This window comes from Mus caroli, unplaced genomic scaffold, assembly GCF_978045245.1.
Source record: "Mus caroli unplaced genomic scaffold, Mus_caroli_1 scaffold_17, whole genome shotgun sequence".
Lineage (NCBI taxonomy): Eukaryota > Metazoa > Chordata > Mammalia > Rodentia > Muridae > Mus > Mus caroli.
This window is the reverse complement of record NW_028227272.1, coordinates 10,950,063-10,972,136: the sequence shown is the minus strand read 5'-3', so window position 1 is coordinate 10,972,136 and position 22,074 is coordinate 10,950,063. Positions and strand designations below refer to the sequence as shown.

The 22,074-nt window shown below is 46.3% G+C and overlaps 1 protein-coding gene across 4 annotated transcripts in view; it reads right to left on the bottom strand.

The window, feature by feature from the left end:
• The window catches only part of Nde1 (nudE neurodevelopment protein 1), a 30,855-nt gene extending 9,064 nt beyond the window's left edge, over positions 1-21,791 (bottom strand). Inside the window, exons 1-5 of one of the 4 annotated variants that reach the window (XM_085832291.1) lie at positions 21,457-21,791; positions 15,278-15,401; positions 14,361-14,514; positions 9,079-9,227; positions 475-611 (exon numbers count right to left, since the gene is read on the bottom strand). In XM_085832291.1, coding sequence (XP_085688417.1) covers positions 475-611; positions 9,079-9,227; positions 14,361-14,514; positions 15,278-15,360 — 523 coding nt within the window. In that variant the 5' untranslated portion in view covers positions 15,361-15,401; positions 21,457-21,791. The remainder of the gene's footprint in view (positions 1-474; positions 612-9,078; positions 9,228-14,360; positions 14,515-15,277; positions 15,402-21,456) is intronic. The other 3 variants (XM_021184687.3, XM_021184688.3, XM_021184686.2) reach the window with 3 other exon arrangements.
• Between the last annotated feature and the right edge of the window lie 283 nt (positions 21,792-22,074).

Sequence of the window (22,074 nt, the reverse complement as noted above, 5' to 3'; positions counted from 1 at the left end):
GAACTCTCTTAAGAATGCAGCTAGGATGGCTTACCATACCAATGAAGGTCCCATTAGTCTAAGAACTCCATGCCTGGCACAACAGCCAAAAGCTGGCCAGCAATACAATGGCATTTTTCTCCCCAAGAAACTCTTGTGCTTCTGCCAGGACTCAAGCCTGTCTAGCATGTGTGGGAATTGTTCTCTGAGGAAACAATTCTCAACTAAGGAGGCAAAGCCCATGAACAAAGACAGAATTTGTGAACCCCAAGACTTTTCCTGCAGACATACATGAGGTGTCTGACAGCCATTCCAATAAACCCCGAGAACTGCTGACAGTCCAGAACACCCACCCCAGTTATCGTTTACACAGAGCTGCCCCTCAGCCTCTCCGAGGCTGGCCTATGTACAGAACAGCTCCAGACTCCCTGGAAAGGCAGTGCTTGTCTTAGATGGAGAAGCACCATGCAGGGAGAAACAGAGAAAGCCACTGACCTCGGGCTTCATCCTTCAGCCTCTGTACAGATTCTAGAAGATTCTCCTTCTCATCCAGCTCACTCTCTAGGAAGGCATTTCTTTCAATGGCTTGATTCAAACGCTGCTCAAAGTCTTCCAGGGACATGATTGTGGCTCTGGGTAGAAGAAGCACACAGTTACCCAAAATAGCAATGGCAGCATCTGTCAGTGCCTGAAGGCCTGTATGATGTGACAGCAGAGGTGTCTGAGTGGTTCTAAGTATCACAGGGCCTCCTGGGCCTCAGGCTCCTCACCGATAAAACAGAGTCATCAGGGCTAAGAAGATACACCTTGAGGGTCAAGTCTGATAATTTCCACATGGCAGTAAAGCCTAAGATGATCTAAAGCCTTGCGCATTAGGGCCACATGCTCTGCCCAGTCATTGACCACAACCAGCCCCAGCTTGGCTAGGAGTGCTAATTAACATTCAGAACAGTCCAGCACAGACATGGACATGGACAAGGACACACACACACACACACACACACAGCACAGAGAGAGAGAGCACAGAGAGAGAGACAGAGAAAGAGACAGAAAAGAGACCAGCATTAATCTTACTGACTTTAAAGTGATATTGCAGTCACTAAAGTGCTTGAGCACGACTTGAGATCCCCAACACCCACATAAAAAGCTGGGTACACAGAAAAAGGCTTTTATCCCAGCATTAGGTGGCTTTCTGGTCATCCAGCCAGCCTATCTGGAATACAACATTGTGGGGGTGATTGAGGAAGACTCCTGATGCTGACCTCTGCCACCCTCTCTTCCACATGCACACACATGATGATAAAAACTAAAGTTTCAAAAGCTCTGGCACTCGACCCCGAGCCGCTGCCCTCCAACAGCCACTTTTTGAACACGCAGGCATTTCACTAGAACACAGTGGTCAATGGTGATAAAGGCAGAGACAGGCTGTAACTTAGAAATGGTAATAAATAATCTGTTAAGTGGCTAACTCTGGCCCAGCTACTCTCCCTGGATGTTTCTCATAATAAAGCAGGGACAGGGAGGCCACCTCTGTGATATGAGACAGGGAATAAAGTAGACTAAACAGCTGACACATACTTTATATGGATATATGCTCAGTCAGCGCTGGCACTTTTAATTAATGGCCCTGCGTTTGCCCCCAGAAGGCATCTGGCAGAGCAACTGCATTTTCTAAAGCAGAAGGAAGCAGGCTTGGAGTGGGGTCCAGAGCTAACGCTCTGCTCTTCCCTGGTAAGACTCACTGGGGTTCTCGTTCCTTCAGCTGCGGGGGAAGGCTGGATTTGCTAACTCACTCAACACTGCCTCTTAACACCACGTTAGTTCCTGTTCTCAAGGGGTCTTTAGAGAGAGTGAATGGGATAGGTACCTAAGGTGCCTACCTAGTGACAACAAAAGAACACATTCAGGAGTCTGACATTCGGGACCCAAGGTCTCCAACATATTTCATTGTTGTCTGTCACAACAATGAGAAAGATCAAACATCTAGGTATTTCTAGATGGAGGGACGTGGATACTTCTGAAAAAACAGATGAATGCTCTGTACTTAGGAGGCTCATGAGGGAGAAAAACTGGGATGGGGAGATGGAGAGATGGTTCAATGGTTAAAGCAATTGCTACAAGAACAAAGACCGGAGTTCAGATTCAGAGCACCCATGGAATGCCAGGTGGACTTGGTAGCCTGCTTGTACATTCTGTCTGGGAAGGCGGAGACAAAGCATCTCTGAGCAAGCGGACTAGCTAGACCAACCAACCAAGCACTTGAGTGAGCGCAGGGTTTGACTGAGAGATCCTGCTTCAATGAAGAAGGCATCAGAGCAATGAGGATTCTCAACATTAACTCAGGCCTCACATGCACGTGAGCACAAGTAAAAATACATATATGCACTGCACATATATGAAAATGGAAAAGAAAAATTCTTTTGTCATCTTATAAGAAAATACCAATTGGTGTTAGTGGCAGGGGTAGGGAGGTGGGGGTAGGGAGCACATCAGACACAAGAGGAGGCAGATTGGAAACACCAGTTGTAAAGAATCACTACAAGTATGACACTCACACGACTCCAGGTCAGGTGTGATGATATATCCTCGCAAATCCTAGCATTTGGGAGACTAATACATGAGGATTGCAAGTTCAAGGCTAGCCTTAACTACATATAGAACCCTATCTCAATCCCCTGCCCTCTCTTGAACTAAAAAACAAAAACAACAACAACAACAACAACAACAAAAACCAACCAAACAAAACACAAGAAAGGTTTTTAGACAACTGGATAACAGAGAGCTTTAACTGTGACTGTCTTGAATACATAAAAGTCAAATAACCCATGCCCAGCAAAGCATATACTAAACAAAGCCAGAAGAACTTCCATGTCACAGACAAACAGGTAAGTCCCTTAGAAACAATGAAAACCCACATAAATCCAGTGTCAAAATATGGTAGGAGACACATCTTTATTTCCAATACGTAGAAGGTAGATGTGGGAGACTACAGGGTGAGCACAAGGCCAACCTCAGCGATGTGAAACCCTGACTAAAGGTTTAGAAGACTCCCTGTCACTCTCCCTAAAGCTTCACCTTCAAAACGGACCAAACAGTATGAGAGATGCAGTCAGTGGTAGAAAGCTTGTCCAGTATGTGAAAGCTCTGGACTTGATATCAAATACTGCATTGGCAGGGAGGGAGGGAGGGAGGGAGGGAGGGAGGGAGGGAGGGAGGGAGGGAGGGAGGGAAGAGTATGTGGCAGAGGGAAAGGGAGAGGGAGAGAATATAGCTCATAGAAAATGGATTACCATAGCTCCAGGTCATTTAGAATTCAAAACTGAGGTTAACCCATTTCTCCTCTATTTGATTGGCAGAAATCCTAAGTGTCCACTATGTAAGCCCACTGTGTTAAGGAAGCTACTTGGAAAATGAGGAATTGGCCACTGGGAATATAAATTAGTAAAATATAAATAGATGGACAACACTTATCCATGTCACACAGGCCTGTGTCCTCAGACAGGCCACTCCACTTATGGAACTGAGGTTAACCCATTTCTCCTCTATTTGATTGGCAGAAATCCTAAGTGTCCACTATGTAAGTCCACTGTGTTAAGGAAGCTACTTGGAAAATGAGGAATTGGCCACTGGGAATATAAATTAGTAAAATATAAATAGATGGACAACACTTATCCATGTCACACAGGCCTGTGTCCTCAGACAGGCCACTCCACTTATGGAACCCCATGGCACAGCACACATCGTGGGAGGTTGCTCATTACAGAGCCTCTGATTAGCCAGGCACGGCCCCAGGACCCTGGATAAGTAAGGCATCGTGGTGTCAGCCAATGTCAGTCATTCTGTAGACAATTACACACGTGTGGGAAAAAGATCAAGGGTGTTCTGTATCCTTCAACAGACAGTATCTCCAGCATTCGTTGTTAAGTGGAAAAGCACGATGTACAACTCTGAGTACAAAAGGTTCCATTATGGGGGACCAGAGGTGGAGGAATAACAATGCCTTTTATTTTATTCTATCAGCATATATTAATTATGGCGCTTTCATACAAGAGCATCATTTTGATCATGTTTACCATAACCACTCATTACCCCTTTCTGTCCCCTACACTCTTCCACTATCCTCTTTTGTTTTCATGTCTTTATGTGACCCAACGAGCTAGTGAGGGTGGCTCCCAGGGGTATGGCCATCTTCGAGTGCTGCACCATTAAAGGAAAATCTCTAGCAGCCATTAGCAACTACTCAAAAATCCTCGGGGGAAGGGGGGGGGTGGGGGGGTGGGGGGGGTTGGGGTCTCATGAGGCCCTCCCACTTTCATGACAGAGTGCTAAACAGTATCTCTTTTCTTTTTGTTTGAATTTCCATTAAAAACAAACAAATCAAACAGGGCTGGCGAGAGAGAGCTCAGTGGTTAAGAGCACTGTCTGCTCCTCCAGAGGTCCTGAGTTCCATTCCCAGCAGCCACATGGTGGCTCACAATCATCTATCCTGGGATCTGATGCCCTCTTCTGGCATCAGGTGTTCACATAGAGAGAACATTCACATACAATAAACAATTAAGTAAGTAAGTAAATAAATAAATAAACCGCAAAACCAAACCAAAAAAATCCCCAAACTCCCCTGGGGCTAGAGATAGCTCAGCAGTTAGGAGTACAGGCTGCACTGCCCTTTCAGAAGACCCACTTTCAGTTCCCAGCACCCCATCAGGCTCTTGCTCCAGGGGATCCACACCTCTGGCATCCACTGGCACCTATACTCACATATAAATACCTAAACACACAATTAAAATCTTTTTAAAAGAGCCTGGAGAGATAACTCAGTGTTTAAAAGCACTTACTGCTATTCAATTCCCAGCACCCATATGGCAATTTCCAATTGTCTCTAAGTCCAGTTTTGCATCAATGACCTCTCTGTCCTCTGTAGGCACTGTAATACCATGCACATAAAAATTTAAAACCTTTAAGAAATTCAAACAAGCAAACAAACATCCCTTGAGCTGGTGAGAATAATTCAGTGGTTAAGTGTTCTTACTCATGGGAGAGGATGTACCTAGTCCTGCAGTGACTTGATGTGCCAGGGTGGGTGATACCCATGGTGGCCTCAGACTTCTCAGAGGAGGAGGGGATGGGGGTTGGGAGGAGGGGCCTAATATTGAATTATGTGAACGTACGATGGACGCTCTTGCGGAGAACGGCATTATTGATCCTAACTCTCCATCTGTCCCTGCGCCTACATTCTTGCTGGAGCCTCACTGTGGGTAGAGTACTCTCACCCTCTGACCGTGTGACCTGCTTTTAATAAAAGATGTATGTGTGAAAATGACACTGTTAATCCCAGCACTCGGGAGGCAGAGGCAGGCGGATTTCTGAGTTCGAGGCCAGCCTGGTCTACAAAGTGAGTTCCAGGACAGCCAAGGCTATACAGAGAAACCCTGTCTCGAAAAACCAAAAAAAAAAAAAAAAAAAAAAAAGAAAATGACACTGGCCACTTCAGAATGTGACTTCACACGCTATCTTAATGAGTTACTATCACTGGGATGAAAGCCATGACCAAATACAGCCGGGGGAGGAAAGGTTTTACTTGGCTTACATTTTCACATCATCAGTAGTCATCACTGAAGGAAGTTGGGCCAAGAACTCAAGCAGGGCAGAAACCTGGGGGTAGGAGGTGACGCAGAGGCCATGAAGGAGTACTGCTCACTGGCTTGCTCAGCCTGCTTTTCTTAAAGAACCCAGGACCACCAGCTAAGGGATGGTACAACCCATAGAGGGCTGGGCCCTCCCCCATCATCACTAATTTAAAAACTGCCCTACAGGCCTGATTTTTTTTTTTTAACTTATTGCGTTAGTGTTCTGCTGCATGTATGCCTGCAGGCCAGAAGAAGGCACCAGATCTCCTTATACATAGTTTTGAGCCACCATGTGGTTGCTGGGATTTGAACTCAGGACCTCTGGAAGACCATCCTGTGCGTCTAACCACTGAGCCATCTCTCCAGTCCCAGGCCTGATCTTAAGGAAGTGTTTTCTCAGATAAGCTTCCCTCCTCTCAGATGACTTTAGCTTGAGTCCAGTTGACATAAAACTAGCCAGGACAGATCCTACCAGCTGTAGACTGGACCAAATATAAATCCAGAAAGAAATGCTGGACAGAGAGCAGTGCTATTGACTCTACATCTTCAGAGAATTGTATTTTAAAAAGCTGTAGTGACAGAAAACCAGCACCACCAAGGGGCCTCAAAACCTGCACAGCTCTTGCCCATATTTCTGGGTGACCTCTGAACCCGAGTACACAGGGAAAGACTAAAAGTGACCAAAGACATTTCAGCTACCGCCTGCCACAAACAGAAGGCTGTGCGATCAGCTACGTGATCTGCCTGGGAAAGGAGACAGAGGCAAACAGCTAATGGGACCCCAGGCTCAGACACATGGACTACAGTGTTCACCACCCAACCCAAACTGACTGGACTTATGAGACAATGAAAACCTGACAGAATTCAAGAAAAAAGACAATCACTGGATCAACACTGAGATGGCCTTGCTGGAAATAGGTCAAAGGTTAAAAACAGCCACTGTGACTATGCTTAGGATCTGAGACAGGAAGAAAGCTCAGTGCAGGAAGGAATAGAGATAAAGAAGGGGGGGTGGGGAAGGAGGATGGGGGAGGGGAAGGGTGAGGAGGAGGAAGAGGAAGGGGGAGGGGAAGGACGAGGAGGAGGGGGAGGGGAGGGGAGGGGAAGGGGGAGGAGGAGGAGACGATGACGACAACAAGCACAACAAAATGGAAATTCTAGTTCTGAAAAAACAAATGTTTAAAATCAAATCTCATTTAATCCAGTGACTGAGTGGATCTTGGAGAGTTCAGACGCATCTGGCTGCATCCCCTTGCAAAGGCTTCATCCCAGCTGTGCCTGTTGAGTGTTTATAGCCCAACAGGGAGGGTTGGCACAAGACTGTCACCTGAGTATCAGACTCCCTTCCACCTAAAGCATGCAACTACAAAACTCTGCCTTAATTGCATGTGGCCTCAAAGAAGAGCTAGAGAATAGTCAGAAGTCTAGGGGAGGAAGGCTCCATTTATGCTGCCCCTGGGAAGCCCTCACCCTACTAGGTGTGCTTTTCAGGTGTGGTCTTTGGGGAAGAAGCACCAATACCCTGTGAGTGACCCCTCACCTATGCTCTGTAAGGAAGCCCAGTGAACTCTGTTTCCCCAAAGTGAACTTTAGAAGAATCACGCCTTGGTTTTTGTTTGGACTTTAGGAGAGGTAGCTGTTGTTTAAGTCTTCCTCCTGTGAAGGAATTTTAGCAATAACCAGCTTAACACAGATTAGAGGAAAGAGAATTTTAAATTAAAACAATAGAAATAGACAAGATTAAAGGAAAAACAAATGAAGGCTCTGCGTGTAAAGTGCTTGCTGTGCAAACAGGAGAACCTGGGTTTGGATCCCCAGCACCTGCATAAAAGCTGGGTATGGCGGCAAGTATGAAATCTCCCCGTGTGCAGCTGGAGAAAAGAGAGACCTAGGCGCTGCCTGGCAGCCAGTCTAGCCAGGACAGCAAGTCCAGGTCCAGTGAAAAAATCCTGCCTCAAAAACTACGATGAAAGCAACAGAGGAAGATGCCCAAAATTGTGCTCTCTCCTCCAGATGCACCTGTACAACCATATCAACGTAGTGCAGACCACAGTGAGAGGAAGAAAGAGAAAAGGGAGGAGCACAACCTCTGAAACCCATATGACAGGATTCATATGTGGACCGAATCCAGATCACGCCTCAAAAGGAAACAGGAGCCAGGGAGATCTTTGTAAATCTAAGGAAAGCCTGGTCTAGGCCAGTCAGAGGCGCTTAGTGAGATCCTGCCTCCAAGCAAGCAAGCAAGCAAGCAAGCAAGCAAGCAAGCAAGCAATGAAGAAGTATTTGGAGAAAGAGTGACCAAAGTGAAATTTGATGAAACACAAATGTTAGCCCAGCTCACCTTCAGCACCTCAGCACCAGCAGCTAAACCAGCCACTAAGTGGGACACATAACCCTTAATGAGTCCCTGCTACCCACTCTCTTGCTCTCTCTTCTCCATTTCTCTCTTTATGTCCCGACTCTGAGGCCCACCTCTGCCTCAAATAAATCTCTTGCAAGAGATATGTAGTGTGGACCACAGTCCATCAAACCACAGAAAACCAAAGCTGATGAGAACCCGAGAGCAATGATAGAAAACAGCTCTTGGGACATATAGAGAAACAAGAATTATAGAGATTGCAACATCACCTTCAAAGTCTAAGCCTGTCAGGCCAGAATTCTCTATCTAATGAAAATATCCTCCAAGCCAGCATGGAAAGCCAGCACACCTGAAATCCCAACACTGGGGGTGTTGGGTGGGAGGGAATGTCAATTAGGAGCCTTGTTATGAATCTGAGGCCACAGAGTTCCAACCCACCAGAAAATCTGTTTCAAAAAAAAAAAAAGCAAGGGAGAAGAGAGAAGAGCAGATCCTTGAAGCCTGTGAGCTGGAGGGTATACAACAAGACCCTATCTCAAAATCTACAGAGGGGAGGGCCCATAGGGCCTTGCAAGGATGAAGACCTGAATTCTAATCTCCAAAAGCCATGTAAAAGCTAGACATGTTAAAATGAGACCGTCTACAGTCTCAGCATACCTACAGGAAGACAGGACAGTCTGAAGGCTCACAGACCTGAGAGCTCACAGACCTGAAAGCTCACATGAGTCTAACATGGAAGGCAAGGACCAAGAACACTCAACCTTGTCCTGATTTCTGTTAAATGTGCATCCACATTCACAAACACAAATGTTCATGGGTGTGCATGGGTATTCACAGCACACACATATATGCAAGAATGGAGGCAAAATAGAGACATTCTTAGATAAGTAAGAGTCTATCATAAAGTCTTATTCTGTAAGAAATCCTGAGGGCAGTCTTTTAAACCAGACAAAAACTCTCATCCTCAGGAAGGCAGGCAGAACACCAGAAACGGTAAACATAGTCCATCTGGTCCACGAGCCATTAGTGCTGCCATTTGTCACGCACAGCACTAATTTCTTCACACTCAGGTCTGTGGTTGTCACCTCACTAAACTTTCCTTGCCCCGCCTACCGTTTGGCTCTTTCCAGGTCATCATTGGCTTGTTCCAGTTCCCTGATGTATTTCTGCAGTTGGTCTTTAATGGCTTTCGTCTGCGCCAGGTCATCCTCCAAGGCTGAGATCTGCCGGTAACCCTCTGAGTGCTGCATCTCAAACTTCTCCTGCAGAACAGACCAGAAGTCTGGTCAGTGAGTGAACGCTGACAATCCATGTTTGCATCCCTTCCTTATCATCACCCCACCATCAAATACAGGGTGGCACTCATGGATGGTGCTATCTATCTGTACAAAACATTTGATGGCTTTGGCCACTGAATATAAGCTCTTCCCCTCCTTCAACCCCAGCAACAATACCTCATCTTCTTTCCTTGAGATAGTATCTCATGTGTGCCAGATTGGCCTCGAATAAGCTATGGACCCAAGAAGCAAAGGATCCTCTTGAACTGCCTGTCCTGTCTCCATCTTCCAGGTAGAGTCAGTTTATACAGTATTGGGGCTTTTGCACAAGCTTTCTCAGTCCCCACCTGAGGCACAGTCTCAATATGACCCCAACATCCTAAGGAATGTCTCTCTCTTCATTTTAGGGTCTCTGAGGTATTTCTTCATATGACCCCTATGAGGCAGCTTCAGGCCTCCTCTCTTGGCCTCCCCTGAGCTCAGTCAACAGAACCTTCTCTCCACAGGCCTGAAATTTCATATAAGATCAGTTGTTGTCCTGGTTAGGGTTACTAAGTACTGTGATGAAACACCATGACCAAAGCAATTTAGGGAGGAAAGAGTTCATTTGGCTTGTATTTCCATATTACTGTTTATCATTAAAGGAAGTCAGGACAGGAACTCAAACAGTGCAAGAACCTGGAGGTAGGAGCTAATGCAGAGGCTGTGGAGGAATGCTGTTTACTGTCTTGCTCCTCATGGCTTGCTTAGCCTTCCTTCTTATAGAACTCAAGACCACCAGCCCAGGGATGGCTGCATGCACAACAGGATAGGTCCTCTCCAATAACCACTAATTAAGAAAATGCCCTATAGTGGAGACATTTTTTTCAACTGAGGTTCTCTCCTTTTAGATGACTCCAGCTTGACACAAAACTAGCCAGGACAACAGAAGATGCTGTGAAGGATAAGTGACAGTCATTCAAAGAATGCACACGCCAGGGCTGTCGAGATGGCTCACTGGATAAGAGCACTGACTGCTTTTCCAAAGGTCCTGAGGTCAAATCCCAGCAACCACATCGGGGCTCACAATTACCCGTTAGGAGATCTGACACCCTTTTCTGGTACGTCAGAAGTCAGTTACTTACCGTGTACTTATGTATAATAATAAATAAATCGTTGGGCCGGAGCAAGCAAGGACTGAGCGAGCAGGGTTGACCAGAGCGAACAGAGGAGGAACAACCACATGAAGGTTCACAACCATCTATATAGCTACAGTGTACTCACATAAAATAAATAAATAAATCTTTAAAACAAACAAACAAAAAAGCATGCACGCCCCAACTTTCCCAACCATGTGCCTGCCAATCCTCTCACCACCTGCTACATGCATCCTGTCCACTCTCACCTGGTCCTTGCAGAGCTCACTGACCTTCAAATGAATTATTCAAGGTGTCCATAGTCACATGCACTCACTCACCAGGCCCCAGTTACAACTCAATATGGCTTTGTGCTTGAGCACTGTACTTGAACAGAACAGCAGGGATGACTTCAGTTGCTAGAACCTCACAAAAGGAGTCATCAGATATTTAATGACAACCATCCTAACCTTTTTGATCCAAGACAGTCCACAGCAAAGTAAAGGAGGATCAGTTTGATTGGCCGGTGCTTTCCAAGAGCAAGGAAAGGTTCTGATGACACCTCACTGGCTAGCTGCTGCCCATCTGGAGCAGTTAACACTTATGAACCTACTGTGTGTTAATTCATCTGAGCCCACACCAGAGACGTGGAAACTAAGACTCAGTAACTTGCCTGGCCCAGAGTTGACCTGCAACAAATAATCCAGCCAAGATCAGGGCCACCAGGGCTTGTGCTCTTCAAGCAAAGACACTACACAATCTCCATGCAGGTTGTCTTAGTTAGGGTTTCTATTGCTGAGAAAAGATACCATGGCCATGGCAACTCTTATAAAGGAATACATTTCATTGGGGCTGGCTTACAGGCTCAAAGGTTTCACCCATTGTCATCATGGTGAGAAGCATAGTGGCAGGCAGGCAGAAGATGTGGTGCAAGAGGAAGAGGTGAGAGTTCTCCATCTGGATTCATAGGCAGCAGGAGACTGCCACACTAGACCTAGCTTGAGCATATGAGACTTCAAAGCCTGCTTCCACAGTGACACACTTCCTCCAACAAGGCCATATCTACTCTAACAAGGCTACCACCACCTAATAGTGCCACTCCCTATGGGCAAAACATTCAAACACAAGACACTATGGGGTCATTCCTATTCAAACCAACACACAGGCCATCAAGGAAGTGAAAAAAAAAAAGAAAAGAAAAAGAAGAGAAAAGCTAGCTTTCTTCCTGCCTGGATCCAAGATGCAAAGCTATCGTAAGACTCAGACAGATGTACAGGAGGTAATAAATGGTGCCCAGACCAGAATGTAGGACGAGAGCCCCTGTGAAAGAAGAATGATCACAGTGGCCGATAAGTGATTTATAGGTTGACAACATCAAGTGACCTTCAACATCCTAAGGCTTCTGGGGTTTCCTGGCAAGAAGACAAAAGCAAGTGACTGCACATAAGCAAAAGGAACCTGGGTCCTAGATCATTAAGATGTGGAGACCCAGATCCTCTGCCTGTAGGGATTCAGACAGTTTGAGTTTAGGACATGAAAACTGTGGTCTCACAGGGCTTTCACTGTCAGATGACAGAGGCTCAGTACCTGCTGTTTGATGCCTCACAGGCTGCTGAATTCAAGGCTGGATGAACCATTGATACACCTGCCAAAGGTGACTAATAGGCAGTTACAAGTGGCAGGCTCTCTCTACAGTATTTTTCCCTTAGTCTGTGTGGAGCCTCATGCCTCTGACCAGAGGTTGTAATGAAGAGGTCTTCTGCAAGCTCAAAGTTCAGTCTTGAAGCATAAAATTACTCAATAACTGAAGAGTAACGATTCCTCATTGCCTGTTTCAGAGGCCAAATGAAAATACTTCCAGGGTCAGGAAGAAATTTGGACCCTACATAGGACAAGAGCAAGAGATAATATTTGGTGTGACCAGGACAGGCTGGGCCCAACTATCCATTGGTATGGACTAATGCAGGCCTTATGAAGCCAGGCATCTCTCTCAAAGGAAGTTAGAAACCCTGTTTATTTTTTCTGGGAAGCTTCATAAATCTTAGCTTCTGAGATTAAATATATATATATATTTAAAACCTTGAAACTGCAGAGAAATTCTGTCTCAAAACAAACCAACAGTTCGGCAGTGGTGGCGCACGCCTTTAGTCCCAGCACTTGAGAGGCAGAGGCAGGCAGATTTCTGAGTTCGAGGCCAGCCTGGTATACAGAGTTCCAGGACAGACAAGGCAACACAGAGAAACCCTATCTCAAAAAATTAAAAAAAAAAAAAAAAAAAAAAAACAACCCAACAAAATAAAACAAAACAAACAACCATTAAACTGTGCTGGCAAAGTGGCAACTGCAGCCAAGCCTAATGACCTGCGCTAGATCCCTGGGACCCATGTACTGGAAGGAGAGATCCCACTCCTGAGGGGACAGAGGCCAGAGAAAAACTGGCTAGTGCCAGTTCTCTCCTACCACCATGTCCGTCTCAGGAATCAAACTCAGGTCACCAGGCTCGATGGCTACCTTTACCAGCTGAGCCATCTTGAAAGCCTCGAAGGATTTTTGACCATCACAACCAGAGAATTTGGGAGTGCTATTTGCTTCTGGCAGATGAAGGCCAGAAATACTACTCACTGCCTTTCAATGCAAGGCTCAGTGGCTTAGTTACAATGGTGTCCAGGCTCAAGAGGCAACACAGTGCTTCATTTCTACCTGAGAGGACACATTCTAAGACACTCTGCTACACCCTGTACATGTTTTAGTATTCCCATGTTTGTTTTGCTGTGTTAGCATATAAAGCTTAATTTACAAACTAAGGAATTAATAATAATTACAAAATGGAATGATTATAATATCATACCATAATAAAAGTTATTTAAAATGTATAACTTGGGGCTGGTGAGATGGCTCAGTGGGTAAGAGCACCCGACTGCTCTTCCGAAGGTCGGAGTTCAAATCCCAGCAACCACATGGTGGCTCACAACCATCTGTAACAAGATCTGACGCCCTCTTCTGGAGTGTCTGAAGACAGCTACAGTGTACTTACATATAATAAATAAATAAATCTTTAAAAAAAATGTATAACTTGTTTATCGCTGGAATTTCCCATTTAATATTTTTTGGATTTTGTTTGTAACCCAAACCATGGAAAATAAAGGCAAGAAGGGGTCCGGGTAAAACCTGCTCAGTTAATAAACCTACTTATGACAGGCATGGTCCAACAGAATGTTCTAGAAGATGATATTCTGTAGTCCCTGTGTCCAGAAGTGAAACCCATGAGTAATATGTGGATACAGAGCAGTCGAACTGTGGTAATGTTAGTAGAATTAATTTTTTCCTCATTAGCTTTCATTCCAATAGCCATATGTAGCTAAGAGATACCATGCTGTACCTTGCAATATACAAGCAGGAGACATTCTTTTTTTTTTTTTTTTTTAAACTCTCATATCACATGATATATATATATTTTTTTAAGATTTATTTATTTATTATATGTAAGTACACTGTAGCTGTCTTCAGACACTCCAGAAGAGGGCGCCAGATCTCGTTACGGATGGTTGTGAGCCACCATGTGGTTGCTGGGATTAGAACTCGGGACCTTCAGAAGAGCAGTCGGGTGCTCTTACCCACTGAGCCATCTCACCAGCCCCGCAGGAGACATTCTAAAGCCAAGCATGATGGTGATCACCTTTACATAGTAAATTCAGGGCTGCTCACAGCGAGCCTGGGCTACCTGACTCAGTCTCAAGAAGAAGCTACAATTCTGATACTGCAGTCTCCTTGCCATGTCCCTTGTGAAATCAGTACAGACACCACCAAGAAGGGCTGTAGGCCATGTATACAGCTTGCTTTTCATGGATTTCCACCTACTGGGGCAGAAAAAGTCCAATGACCACAGGCACAGGGACGGCAGAAGGGATTGGGCCTGCTGCAGTCACTTCCTTCCTTCCTTGCCATGCAGCCCCTGCTTGCCACAGCCATCCTACCTGTGCACACGCCCCCCAGGGTCCCTCACCTTCACAGACTCCAGCTCCATGCGAAGGCGGTTATTCTCTGACAAGAGGTCCCGGTTCCTGGTTTCAATCTGCTGCAGCTGAGTCTCCAATTCAGCTTCGTATTCTCGGCTTCCTTCCTGGAACTCTCTGAGTTCTTCCTGTGTATTCTCTGCCCTGCAACAGTATTACAAATACATTTATCACAGAATTAATGATGCTGGTAGGGTGTGTGGATCATGACTTTAATCAGCCACCATTATTCCCATTTTTATGGAAAAAACGACAGCTTGTGAGAGCTGGCACTGAAGTACACAGCTATAATCTTAGCATTCAGGAGTCTGAGGCAGGAGGCTCAAGAATTCAAGACCAGTCTGAATTATAGTGTTTTTTCAATCTCATTCTCTCTCTCTCTCTCTTTCTCTCTCTCTCTCTCAAATTTAAGCTCTTCAAGAGGCTATCTTTTTTCAGTCTTACTTTATGTGTACACGTGTTTTGCCTGCCTGCATGTATGTAGACCAAATGCAAGCCTAATGCCCAAGGGGATCAGAAGAAGGTACAGGCTCTTCTGGAACTAGAGTTAAGGATGGCTGTGAGTCACCATGTGGCCACTGGGAACTGACCCTGGATCCTCTACAAAAACAAGTGCTCCTGACCTTGAGCAACTGGGCAGCAACAGTCTATTTCAATAGGCACAGGTAAATCTTCCCCATAGAAGATCAGACATAGATAAAGACCCATCTAGAACACACAATGAGATGTTAGAACGGTTAGGTGACTCAGTTTGTAGTTCAAATCCCAACTCTACCTCTCACAGCTGCTGCCTTAGGCAGGCTGTCTGAGTTCCCAACTCTCAGGGCCCTCTGTAGAGAAAAGTGATCCTGTGCATGGTGCCCACCACGCTCCCCGGGAAAACAGGGAGGGAAGCTGCAGGACTGACCTCTGTTTGTAGGTCATGGCCAGGTCTCTCCAATAGCTTGTTTCTTCCTCCTCTGATTCAAAGGTCTTTCCCGAGTCCTCCATGGTAAAATGGGCAAGAGCTCACTCTTCCTGTGGCATGATGTCTAGGAGAAAAGTTTGAAAATTATTAGTGACTTTTCTGGGTAACAACCCTAAAAGCCCAAACTTCATGCTAGATCAAATAAAAAAAGATGCTTCCTCTAAAACCAAAACTAAATCCAAATAAAGAGTACCCTACCTTCAGTTGCAGCCCAGGGCTTATGTACATCATCTCTCCACAAACACTTAGTACCTAGCCCTTAGATCCAAATAAGATGTCTTCTAGATCCCTGGCTCCTCTGGGGGGACTTGTGTCGGAAGGGGAGGGAAGTTCTACATAAATTACTGTACAGCCCCAGGTGAGCACAGGGACAGGCCTCCGCATGCGATGCTGACCCACAACAAATGGCTGCCGTGTAGACAACTGTTGGTAGGTTTGGACACGGATGCGCCCCTGAGAAGCAGCACTGTGATACAAATTCCCCAAAACTCAGCCTGGAAGTCAAGGTGGGCTGCCTGGCAACGTGGTGCAGAGGTAGTAGCATGGAAAGAGTTGGGCATGGTGCCTCTGGCATCCCAACACTCAGGAAGCTGAGGCCAAAAGGTCACAAGTTCAAGGCCAGTCTGAGACCCTATCTCAAAGAAGAGTAGAATAGGAAAACAGATGGATGAGGAAAAAGAGGACACCAAACTCACAGACAGCAGAGCAGTAGCTAGGCTTATGTGGGAGCCGAGGAAGACTGAAAGTAGAGGAGGGAAAGAGCAGAGACTGAACTCCAGGGCTAGACCACAGGCAGCCTTTCAAACACATTAACAAACTTACTGCCAAACTGTACAGTGGTGGACACTCGGGAAGCTGAGGCAGGAGGATGTAAGATCCTTAGCTAACCTGGGCCACAGAGAAAGACACCAGAAAGACAGAAGGATAGGAGAAAAGAAGGAATGCTTGGTTGCCACAAGGAGCCACTGGGGCACTCGGTGACAGACGGACTCTTCAGCTCAGAGGCTCATCCTGGTGGTGTGGCTGGCTGGGGAGGGCCAAGGAGTAAAATGGATCTTCTGCGCAGCAATTCAGGAGCAGAAAGGAAGGTAGATAAAATTAGAACCCAGAACAAAGGAGGAAAACAGAGTCCAGGAGACTTTCAAAACAACAGGAGCCTGGGGCAGTGGTGCCTTTTGGGAAATGGAGAAAAGAGGTTTGCAGCCCAAGCCTAGGAATCTGAAACCAACCTGGGCAATACAGTGAGACCGGGCATAAAGTGGGGGAGGGGAATAGGCCGGGGAGATGGCTCAGTGGGTTGAGTGCCTGCCTGTCACACAGCTTGAGGGCCTGTGTTTCAATCCCAAACACTCATGTAAAAAGTTAGGCTATGACCCCAGTGCTGGAGGGTTGTGTGGAACAAACAGCAGGTTCCCCAGAGCTCACTGGCCAGCTGGTCTGGCCAAATCAGTGGGCTTCAGGTTCATTGACACCAGTACGTCACAAGGCAAAAACAAAAACAAGACAAGATAGTGGAATGGGAATTTGAGGTGTGGGGATTGAAGAGAGCATGGAGGGCTGAGTATGGCCAAAGTGTATAAAAACTATCAAAAAAAAAAAAAAAAGTGGAGAGTGACCAAGACATCAGATGTCAACCTTCATGGGTGTCCACATGTGTATACACACAAAAATCACTCTTCAAGACAAAACCAACACTACTTTTTAGCTGTAAAAACATCACTACAAGAGACAGGTTCCTCAGAAGCTCATGAGCCAGCTAGCTTGGTATACATGCTACACACAGCGACCTTGTCTTACAAGCTCTGACCTCCATATGAACACACACCTGCACACACATGAACGTGAACCCATAAAGAGAAGAGGAAGGGCGAGGCAGAAAAGGAAACAGGAGGGGAAGGGGAGAGAGGTCTTTGAGACAGGATCTTACTATGTAGCCCCAGCTGGCCTGGAACTCATTATGTATCTCATGCTGACTTTGAACATATGATCCTTTTGCTTCTACTTCCTAAGTGCTAGGACTGTAGGCATGTGCCACAGTGCTCAGCAGGAAAAACAAAAAATAAAAACTTCTCAAATCATTGTTATCTTGCCTAGGGAAGTTTAAAACTTGATGTTCAGGAAAGAAACAGATGGAAGTCATGTGTGGGGGTTACAGGAGAGGTGTTTGTCTTAGTTAGAGTTTTACTGCTGTGAACAGATACCATGACCAAGGCAACTCTTAGAAGAACAACACTTAATTGGGGCTGGCTTACAGGTTCAGAGGTTCAGTCCAGTATCATCAAGGAGGAGCATGGCAGCATCCAGGCAGGCATGGTGCAGAAGGAGCTGAGAGCTCTACATTTTCTTTCTTTCTTTCTTTCTTTTTTAAAAAAGATTTATTTATTTATTTTATGTATATGAGTGCACTGTAGCTGTACAGATGGTTGTGAGCCTTCATGTGGTTGCTGGGAATTGAACTCAGGACCTCTGCTCACTCAGGCCCTGCTGGTCACTCCACCCAAAGATTTATTTATTATTATATGTAAGTACACTGTAGCTATCTTTAGACACACCAGAAGAGGGCGTCAGATCTCGTTACGGATGGTTGTGAGCCACCACGTGGTTGCTGGGATTTGAACTCAGGACCTTCGGAAGAGCAGTCAGTGATCTTACCCACTGAGCCATCTCACCAGCCCAGAGTTCTACATTTTCATCTGAAGGCTGCTAGCAGAATACTGGCTTCCAGGCAGCTAGGATGAGGGTCATAAAGTCCACACCCACAATGACACACCTACTCCAACAGGGCCACACCTACCCCAACAGGGCCACACCCACTCCAACAGGCCCACACCCTCACACCCTCTCACCCTCTCAATAGGGCACAAACAAACCATCATCACAGTGTTGCTCTCACAGTTGGGAGGACGAGGCCTTCATTATAGAGAAGAAAGAGTCTATGAATCTGAATCTCAAGTACTGAGGAGAAACTGGGCAGGGACCTGGACTCAGCTTGATAACTCACACACCAACTGGCAGCACAGGAATGGCACGTCCATCAAAACCATACACATTCTAAAAACATTTCAAAAGGAGGGGGAAAGCTACAAGAGATAAGTGACAGCTACATCTCTTGCTTAAGAAATTGCAATCTTCAAAATATAAGATTTTTCTTTTTATTTGGAATTGTCTCTCAAACCCCTGCAGCACTGCTCTCTACCACAGAAAGCATGCAAAATGTCTCATGAAGAGTCATTTCTTTCAGAGTTATTTATTGAAGTTTACTGTGTAATAACTTTTCAAGAGACTTTAACCTCTTTAGGCTGGCTGTTCTGCTCTAGGAGATGGGCAGAGCAGTCACTGGTACAGGGTTTGCCTAACATTTGTGAAGTCTAGGGTTCCATCACTTGCATGCCTGGAATCTCAGCATCAAGGAGACAGAAGCAGGAAGGTCAGAAGTTCAAGGCCATCCTTGAGAAGTCCTGGGCCATATGAACCCTGAGATGATAGTGAGAAAAAAAACGAGGAGGAAGGGAAGAGAGAAGGGGGTTAAAAGAGAAAGAGAATGGGAAAGCGGGGAGGAAGAGGAGCAGGAACAGCCAGAGGCAGCAGCTACTGCAGCCTTGATCATCTCTAACAACCATGAAGCAGTGGTGGAAGCAACTAGACCCAAATGCACTATGTCTTTTTTGAAGTCAATTCAAGAACTGCAAAGTTGCACATAGATTGGCAGGAAGTCAGTTTGGACCACAGTCTTTTAAAAACACTATTATAATAGGTGTTAATACCAGGTTGCATAACACATAGCTTTGTGCCTGCTATCTTAAAAACAGAGTGGTGGTCCATGCCTACAATCCCAGCTACTATGACATGTGAAGCAGAGGATTTCTAAATGTGAGTCCAGTCTGGACAACTTAGAAAGACCAAGACTATTCTCAAAAATAAAATTGAGACAAAGCACTAGGTAACCAGCTCAGGCAGGGGAGACCTCGGCTAAGGCACACGGGTGTAATTCCAAGTACTATCAGAACCCAAGAGAATATGATGTGCATTTATCTTACTCATGTGGTGGTAACTTGCTTTTCAATGCCTGGGTGCTTGCTATCTTACGCCTCTGTGGACCAATCTCTCCCATTCAGGGACCACACAAATATGTTTGGTAGGGCAGGGGAAATGGCTCAACCAGTAAAAGGCTCTCATACAAACACAAGCCTGAGTTCAAATCCAAAACACCCATGTAAAAAGCTGCACACTGGTGTTCTATAATCCCAGTGCTAGGTGTGGGGAGACAGAGATAGGCAAGATCCCTAAAGTTCAGTGGCCAGCCAACCTAGCCCAACTAAGGAGTTTCAAGTTCAGTGAGCCTTAAAAATAAACCAATACAAGAGTTAAGATGGAAAACAACAGAAGAAAGAGTCCTCTCATAGACTTCTGGTACGCCACACAGTACCTCTATGCTAACAAGTACACACACCACACAAAATTCAAAAAGCAAATTTTAAAAAGCACCTGTTTCCCATAACGTGCTTTTACACTTCTAAGAATTCATTTCAGCATGGGGTTTCTGTGTATGTGCAAGTATTCCTGTGCATGAGGAGCCAGAAGTGGGGTTTGTGTGTGTGCGCAGGCGTTTGTGTGCATGCAGGGTCACAAGTGACATCAGGTGTCTTCCTCTACCACTCTCCACCTTTTTATTTTTATTTATTTATTTTTGAGGTAAGGTCTCTCATTGAACCCGGGGCTCACATTCTCCTGCACTGGGCAGCAAGCCTCAGCCCCCCCCCCCCCCGTCCCCCGTCCCCCAAGCTGGGTACTGCAAATCACAGGTGTGCACCATCACACCAGCTTTTTGGTGCTGGGGACATCACTTAGGTCCTCACACTTTGAAATAAGAACTTTAGTGGCTAAGTCATCTCCTCAGTCCCTAGGATTGGTTTTGTTGGGAGGAGCCCCCCAAAATTAAGTTTACAAAACTTAGAATACACTCAAGTCACACACCTCTAATTTCAAATTTCTAGGAAAGAAATAAAGTGATGTCTGAGTGAAGAAAGCTAGCCAAGTTGATCACCAATACTCGATACCAATATCGAATGAACCAATACCCTTCTCTAGCCCAAGTTTATATCTCTATCAAATAAACAAGAAGTGAATGGGAGCCAGGTGATGGTGGACACCTCTAATCCCAGCACTTGGGAGGCAAAGGCAAGAGAATCAACTTGAGTTCGAGGCCAGCCTGGTCTATAGAGCAAGTTCCAGGTCAAACACATCAAGAGTACTAAGCCTAGCTTGTCTTCTTGCTGCTTAAATACAAAGACATGCGACTTCAGAAGGGTTGGAGGGTTGGTCATAGTTCTGTAAGTTCCTCTTACTCGTCTCCATATGGAATTCTGAAAGGGGAGTTACTTAAACCTCAAAACTGGCTGAATACCAGTGTGTTGGGGAAGAGAAGTGCGTGGTCAGATACCCTCAGGCTCTGGAGTAGTTTCTATCAGACTATACTTCAAAAGCACCCATTCTGAGTCCTAAAATGTTATCCTAGCACACAATACACAGAAACAGGTGGCAGAGCCAATAACAAACCTCCACCCAGCCAGAGAAGTTGAGCAAAGATCCGGCTAAAAAGCAGAAGGATGAACAACCTGGCAAAAAGTCGAGATGATTTAGGAAATATAAAGTCGCTCCGGAGTCAAGGTGACTCCGGGTTGCCCAGGACCTCAAAGAGGTAGGTGAGCTGGGCCAACATCCAAGGTGTGGGGTAAGCACTCTCACCCTTTGTCGGATAAAGTTTATCCGATCCAAAGTGCTGTCTAGGGAAATTTGAAACGTCCAGCGGCCGAGACCTATAGGCATCGAGGGGAAGGTTGAATATAGGTTGGTATCCGTGCGGCAGCAGTTGGGGACCCGGAAACTGTGGGGTGAAGGGGCAGACGAAGAACTCGGGGGGCCTTGGGGCGGCGTGGGCATGGGTCTTGAGGACGTTCGAGGATAGGAAAGCAGACAGCAGAAGAGGAACGGAGTTGGTCAGAGCGAGCGGCGGAGCTCACGGATGGAAGGTGGAAAGCTGAGGAGGGCAGGTGTGGGGGACACGTCGGATGGATGCTGCGGGCGTGGCGGAGACCCACCCGCAGCCTGGCTCCACTTACCCAGCCCGGGCGGCGACGATCCCAGCGAGGCGCGGGCCAGCAGGCCTTTCTTGCCCTCCAGCCTCGCCGGTACTGCGCGGTCCGCGCCTCCCATTGGCTGCCGCTCTCGGGACGCGTCTGACTCGGCCAATCAGCGCGAAGAAGCGAGGTTTGGAAACTTTTTCTCTCTAGGCCCGGGCGCGGCTGGGCCAAGCCACGGTGGGGGCGGGAGGGGCCGCAGGAGGCGCAGGCCACTGGCCGGGAAGGCGGGCGTGGAGAGGGCCTGCTGGCGGCTCGGTGCTCGCCGTGCCACGCACTCTGGAACATCCGCACGCCTCTCCTTCACACTGGTTGCATTTATCTGCTCTTGCTCTTGCCCAAGAATAGACAAAGGAGCAATTGGTCGGAGAAACCCGGGCATTAGGAATAGCTGATATTGGGTTACACTTGTAAGTGCCCTACCCAATACCAAAAATGCTAGACTAGCCCAGAATGCACAAAGACAAAAACAGGCATAGAGAATGACCAACTTCCGCCCAGCCCACAGGGCCCTTGTTATTCCACAACTTTACACCCCAAGTAGAATCTTTTAACTGTTGTGGCGTCTTCTGAGACAGAATAGTTTAATGTGAAAGAACT